The 7,383-nt window shown below is 46.2% G+C and overlaps 1 protein-coding gene across 1 annotated transcript; it reads left to right on the forward strand.

Moving 5' to 3' along the window:
- The first annotated feature begins 516 nt into the window (after window positions 1-516).
- Window positions 517-3,121, forward strand: IFT70B (intraflagellar transport 70B). The gene has a single exon (XM_071747244.1). It carries the CDS (start codon window positions 584-586, stop codon window positions 2,579-2,581), a length of 1,998 nt encoding a protein of 665 aa, XP_071603345.1. The 5' UTR covers window positions 517-583; the 3' UTR covers window positions 2,582-3,121.
- The last annotated feature ends 4,262 nt before the right edge of the window (window positions 3,122-7,383 follow it).

Here is a 7,383-nt window from a genome sequence, read left to right on the forward strand (position 1 = left end):
ACTCAAAATTTAGAAATAAACTGAAAAATTCAACCAACTCGGGTTCATTTCACTTTTAGCCTTTCCACAAGCTGCATGAACAGCCAGAAATTCAGCAGACATCCACATGCAGGCCCTGCCTGAGCCGATTTGAAGCTCCTGAGCAGCCTAAGCACCAGAGGGAACGGAAAACGCCAGGCAAACACTGGCGATGCCATTCCCCCCCCCGGGTACCAGCTCCCATTTGCTCCACGGCAGTTGGAGAAAGCAGGGAACGCCAGCCACCCCTGTGCCCTCCCTCCATCACTTCAGGCCGTGAGGCCGCAGCAAGGCTCCGGAGAAGCGGAAGGGGGGAGGGGAAGGCGCTGCAGCGCGGCCGGTGCCCATGCCCAGGCTCACTCCCCGCCCTTCGCGGGAGGCGGCGGAGCCCCTCTCAAAACCCGCGCTCTGCCCCCGGCACCACAGCTCCCAGCGTGACCCGAGGCCACCCGGCTGCCCCACCGCCCCTGCGTGTTTCGCGCACCGGACACTTCCGTGTTGCCATGGCAACGAGGCGCCCGGCTTCCGCTTTCCCTTCGGCGGCGCCGTTGCCGTTGCAGCGGCGATGGAGGCCGCGCTGGTGCCCGACGGCCAGTACACAGCCGTGGTGTACGGGCTGATCGGCGGCGGCCGGTATGGGGAGGCAGTGTCGCTGCTGAGCCGCGGGCTGCAGAAGAGCTGCCGCTCCCGGGCCGGCCTCTCCCTGCTGGGCTACTGCCACTACCATCTGCAGGACTTCGCGGCTGCGGCCGAGTGCTACGAGCAGCTGTCGGCGCTGCACCCCGAACTGCCCGCGTACCGGCTCTGCCAGGCTCAGGCCCTCTACAAGGCCGGGCTGTACGCCGAGGCCCTGCGGGCCGCCAGCCCGCTGCTGGACCTCCCTGCCTACCAGGGCCGGGCCCTGCGTCTCCAGGCGGCCATCCACTATGCCCAGGGTGACTTCCCGGCGGCCAAGAGCCTGGTGGAGGAAGCGCTCGCCGCCGCTGTGGATGGCGGTCCCGGAACAGCCGAGGACCCCTCGGAGAGGGCTGACGCCGAGATCAACCTGGGCTGCGTGCTGTACCAGCAGGGGCGGCACGAAGAGGCCAGCGGCAAGTTTGGCAGCGCCATACAAGTGCTGGGGTACAGCCCTGAGCTGTGCTACAACATGGCCCTGTGCTGCTACTCTGCCAAGCAGTACGCCCCTGCCCTCAAGCATATTTCTGATATCATAGAGCGCGGCATCCACCAGCACCCAGAGCTCAGCGTGGGCATGACCACCGAGGGCATTGATGTCCGCAGCGTTGGCAACACTCTGCTCCTGCACCGCACGGCTCTGGTGGAGGCCTTCAACCTGAAGGCGGCCATTGAGTACCAACTGCGCAACCTGAAAGCGGCCCAGGAGGCACTCACAGATATGCCTCCGAGAGCTGAAGAGGAGCTGGATCCAGTCACGCTGCACAACCAAGCACTAATGAACATGGACAGCCAGCCCACTGAAGGGTTTGAGAAATTGCAGTTTCTTCTGCTGCAGAACCCCTGTCCACCAGAAACTTTTGGAAATTTGTTACTCCTCTACTGCAAGCATCAGTACTACGACCTGGCAGCTGATGTGCTAGCAGAGAATGCCCACCTGACCTACAGACTGCTCACACCTTACTTGTACAACTTCTTGGATGCCATTATTACTTGTCAAACTGCCCCTGAGGAGGCTTTCCACAAGCTGGATGATTCAGCGGGGACACTGATTGAGCAGATGAGAAAACTTGCAAAGCAGTCACAGGAAGCTAGGCAAAATTGGGATGAAGAAGCTGTGAAAAAGACCGTCAATGAGTATGATGAAACTCTCGATAAATATGTACCTGTCTTGATGGCCCAGGCAAAGATCTACTGGGACATGAAGAACTACACAATGGTAGAAAAGATTTTCCGCAAATCAGTGGAGTTCTGTAATGAAAACGAGGTGTGGAAGCTCAATGTGGCTCACGTTCTCTTCATGCAGAACAAGTATAAAGAGGCTATCAGTTTCTACGAGCCAATTGTTAAAAAGCACTATGACAATATTCTCCATGTCAGTGCCATTGTGTTAGCTAACCTCTGCGTTTCCTACATTCTGACAAGCCAGAATGAAGATGCAGAGGAACTGATGAGGAAGATTGAGAAGGCAGAAGAGCAGCTGTCCTATGATAATCCAGAGAAAAATATATACCATCTTTGCATTGTCAATCTGGTCATCGGTACCCTCTACTGTGTGAAGGGAAACTATGAGTTTGGTATTTCAAGGGTCATTAAAAGCCTGGAGCCATACAACAAAAAACTGAGCACAGATACATGGTATTACGCCAAACGGTGTTTCCTCTCCTTGCTGGAGAACATGTCTAAGCACATGATCATGCTCCGTGACAGTGTTACTCAAGAGTGTGTTCAGTTTCTGAAGCAGTGTGAGCAATACGGAAGAAACATCCCAGCTGTCATTGAGCAACCCCTTGAAGAGAAGAGGATGCAGAGTGGGAAAAATACTGTCACCTATGAAGCCAGGCTTTTGAGGGCACTGATGTATAAGATCACTGGGTGGACTGCATGAGTGGGGCTCCTGTACAGTAGAAACTTGAACTTGTACCTGTTCTTTTCATTTGCTTGTGAAGTATTGCTCACCCTGGTAGTCCACAGTGATATGGGTTTTTCTTGATTGCTTCTCTATAGAGATTTTTCCTTGTATTTTAGCAACGTGCAGTGGAAAACAGAATATTTGCATTAAATTAACATGCACCAAATAACTAGCATTCTTAGTAATCTGTCATGTTAAATATGCCTTAAGAGATGCTGACCAAGATCTTCATTACAGAAATATCATTGACTTTTCACCTATAAAATATTTTATATTCATAAATTTTTTAGCTAATTTTCTTTTCATTGGTTGACAGGTGAAGAGAATTTGTTACCTATCTCTCCTAGCACAGAAATTGAGGAAAAAAATTGCTTTAACTTTCCCGTTGATGTCTGTGTGCAAAATGTTTGTTTCTTCTGCTTTATCCAATGTATTTTTAATACATTACAGACCGTGTTTATAGTATATTTTTTAAAGGATGGCTTTATAATAAAAAATGGATCCTACAAGCATTAACATTGCCTTTTGCTAACTCAATAATAATAATACATGTGTATTCTGGTAAATTGTGACTAATACTATATTCCAAGAAAAATGTATTAGGATGGCACCTCAGTTTAGGTTTACCCTTGCAGTGAAGTTTGTTAGGGATGGACATAATGGGCTTCAAAGACACAGCCCAGTGTGGCCCCTCAGCTTCTCCAACCCCCAGAGTCCTGTGCCTGTGCCACCCGAGCAGCAGCTGCTGCCCTGCAGACCTGTTTGGTAGCAAGTACTCACTTGATATTGCAGTCCTTCATTTGCAGCTTGGCCTGCCCCTTTCATCCAAATACCAGGATTCTTAAAATATACCAGTCTCTAGTAAGAGACTTCATGAATGGGAAATGAAATTATTTTTCAGATTTCTCAAACAAGCACATAATTTCCAGATTATGTGAGCCTTAAAACTGCTATCCTTACATTGAAGAAATCTGCTTAGTTTCTTCTCTGTGTTACTTTTAATGCATCTCTTAACACTTCTATGAAACTCTATTTCCTTAATTACTTGATATCTCACTTCATATCAGAGTTTTTTCTCCAGTCTTCCCATACCTTTTCAATCACGTTACATGTTTCACAGCAAAGTAAGACCTTTCAGTGTTTTTATGCCATCTGGTTCTGTGCCCCATGGCTGCTCTCATTTTTGTGTGTTCTGCCTTCTGAAGCAATGCATGAAAGTTTTTCAAGTAAGGACTAAAGATCTTTTAACTTACCTGCTAACCTTTGATACTGGCTCCCTGAAGAGATGCCACAGGGAATGTAGGAATCAGGCTGTTTGTCCCTCAAAATCTAGTTTCCATGCTGGGGTTGACCTGGAAAGAAAGAGGACAGGATTTTTGAGAGTTGCTCTCTTATAAAGCAGTAGAACACCTAATAACTCTCTGAGTGGAGTAAGCAGTGTATATAGGGACCAAATATGCCTGCAACCATTTCAACAGACAGAAAGTCCACTCTGCTTATCTGCTGGGAGAGAAACCAGTCAGGGCTGAGCATATACTCTGTAGCTGAAGGAAACAGCTGTGGGTTAGGTAATGTTACAGTTTACCCAAAACTTCCTATAACATTAAAATCAAATTTAGCACAGTTGTCTCAAGTTAAAATGTTCTAGAGAGGCTATAGAGCAGACAGGAGGTGCAGCAAGGTGTCCTGGAGAGGCTTCCATAGCTCATTACTAGTCTAGTAATTAGAAGCCCCTGCTTACGGTCATATGAAATATTTCCCACAAGAGCTTCTCCATGAGGAGAAGACATGATTTCAAATAAATCTTGTTCACCTCTATGAAGCACAGCAGCAGGCTGTAAAGTATGTTTCTAATTTATGGTGGAATTGTATTATATATTATGCAGCATAAACAGCATGACCTTTAAAAAAAGTTTTTAAAAGTCATGTCACATAACTGCATCTGAAGTGCAGTAATGGGCAATGACTTAGGGAATATCAGCACTTTATTTGATATTCATTGTGCATATTCTGTAAAAGTCAGTGGACATTTTAAAAAAAATTCACTTTGCAGATTTGTGTATGTGAAAATGTTGAATGCCTTCCAATGGAGAGCCATCTAGAGACCTTTCTATGGCTTTTTGGTGATGTTCACACTCTAAAGGTTTCGCTACAATTGAGGTGTCACTGTCACTAAAATGCTGCTGCCAGGATTAGCTGCACTGAGTCCTTCATCTCTTTCTTGCCTTCCATGGCCACACATGGTTAAGTGGAGGTGACAGAGGCAGATGGTTCTGGCACACTCCCTTGATCCTATCGGACTCCAGGAAAGGCACAAGGCTTTGAGCTGTATGGTGGAAAAGGAGAACAGCCATGCTCCTTATGGAAGTAAAATCCCTGTAAAAGGACATGGAGTTGTGGAAGATGTGGCTCTTTTAGAAAACATGGATAGGTGGCAGTCAGCACGGCTAGAATTTGCTTCATCCTGCTGCATCTGCTGATCAGATATTAAAAAAAAACCAAAACACACCAACACTGGAAACCCCAGGGTAGCAGCATTTTCCACATTCTTCCTTCCCTCTATTTTTACCTGCTTTTCCTCCCAGAGTACAATGCACACCCACACAGCTCAAGTTTTCCCGTGTCCATGACATGTCAGGGCAGATGCTACAGCCCCCATTTTTTCCTAGAGAGCTTCCTGTCCCTCCTGTGTCTGGAGGGATAAGGTCCTGGAATCATCCAGGTTTTGTCTTTTGCAATGGAAGTGTGTCATTTCCTCCAGTGGCAGTATGCCTTTATAGCATCTCCCAACTGCAGAGCACTTTGGTAATGAAAAATATATAAACGTTACAACCAGTTTTATTACTATCTTTATGCCACATTTAATGTTACCAGTATGTGACTTACACACAAAATACATTTTTTAAGGAAAGCATAGAGATTTTTATTTCAAGAAAAGGGAGGACACCAAATAATGGTTTACGGTCCTTAGAAATATAGTAAAATCCACCTAAATTAACACCCTAAGCCAACACTGTTCTTTTGTCCACAACCATGTATCACTGTTTTCATTTCAAAGAATGAAAGCAGAAAACAATACTTACAAACAGCTGACCATATTCCTGGAAAGCTGCAGATAACCACAGACTCCTTAGGAAAAGTACCTGCTTCTTTTGGTGGGAGCAAGAAGAAAGAAGCTCTCAGCCCTCTGTACTGCATCAATACCCAAAAGGCAAACAACACAAGATGCCTCCCATACATACCACCACTATACTGAGGTCAATCTCTGGGATTTTATGTGCCTCTTTTGCACCTTGTTCTTACAGTGCATCTTGTGAGATGCTCTGGTCCTCAAACCTTACAAGGGCTTGCCACCCATCTTGCAGGTGACAAGGTGTGCAGTGCACAAATCTTCTTTTTTCCCAATTACCATTGCGGTAATTACAGTGCATGTTGCAGGAGTAAAGGCCTCAAACTGCCATTCTGCCCGCAGCTTGTCTGCACTGGCAGCTGGAGCAGGAGAGGTATGAAGGGCCTGAGATATGATTTACATCATTCCCCACCTTGAATCCACCTGGTGCTCAAATTTCTGTAGTTAATCGAATGCCTTCTGACACCATCAGCAGAGCAGAGCTAGTGGATACCAGGGACACTTGTGATTAGCTCTGCAGTCAGAGCTGATAAAAAATTTCCAGTAATAAAGACATGGTTGACTTTACAGAAAGACAGATTTATAAGATGAGACGAGACTTCTTGTCATACCATTCTGGAAGAGCATTATTAAGAGCCTTCCTTGGAGAAATCAGGGGTGTTTCTGTTGGGTAAGCGGTACCATTAGAAGATGGACAAGGAGAGGAATGCTATTTCTCTAAAAATGGTGAAGTTACATACAAGAATAAAAGCCGATTTGGAAACACCGTTTCACAATATCTTACAACATCCTGGATTAGATGCCTGAGTTGAAAACTTCCACATACCCACATTGGCTTTAGCCTCCAGCAAAGGCAGTAGAGTCTGGCCCTGACTAATGGTTTTCAGATTCTGGGCACCAATGTGATAACGTGGCAGTGTGGGCTGAAAGATAAGCACAAAAAGATCCATCTTCTCCCCCCCACTAGGCTTCTCTTTCTTTATCTCCCTTTGACCTTTCAGCAAATAAAAAAATTCTCTAAATTTTGGGCCTCTGCTAAACCCTGCTGTTGTCTTAAGGAATGAGCATGTCCAGGACAACACGTATCTCCACATCATATAGTTCATACAGAAAAATAGATAAACGTGAATACCATCTGGTTTGGCAAGAACTAGTCCACAAAACAACTTTCCTGTAAAAACATCTAAGTGCAAAGAGCTGAGAGAGGATGGTAAAACACCACTTTCTTTCATAAGCACACCAAAGGGGCATCTCTAGGCTTTGCTTGCACATTTAAATAGCAGTGTCCAAGAGAGGAGGCTTCAGCCTGAGGTGCAGCCTGTGCCTGCTGAAGCTTTTAATGCACTGAGCCAGGAGACACAGCACTGATGCTCACACGGTGTGTACCTTTTTCAGTGCTTGCACAAGGTGCTGCCTCAGTTTTCACTATCTGTAGGCTGGCATTTCTGAGAAGGCACAGGTGGCTTTGTCACTCTGTGCTGGTGTGGGGACATCGACAATGAAAGTAGGAACAGAAATGAACTTGCCTGGTGTCCTAGGGGGTGATGGGGAGTATTTACACAAGTGTGGAAAAGGTGAAAAGTGAGTTAGTGTTAAAATCCTCCCAGCTTCAATCAATTTGCTGCTAATCAGTAATATAAGAACATCC

This window comes from Heliangelus exortis, chromosome 6, assembly GCF_036169615.1.
Source record: "Heliangelus exortis chromosome 6, bHelExo1.hap1, whole genome shotgun sequence".
Taxonomy (NCBI): Eukaryota; Metazoa; Chordata; class Aves; order Apodiformes; family Trochilidae; genus Heliangelus; species Heliangelus exortis.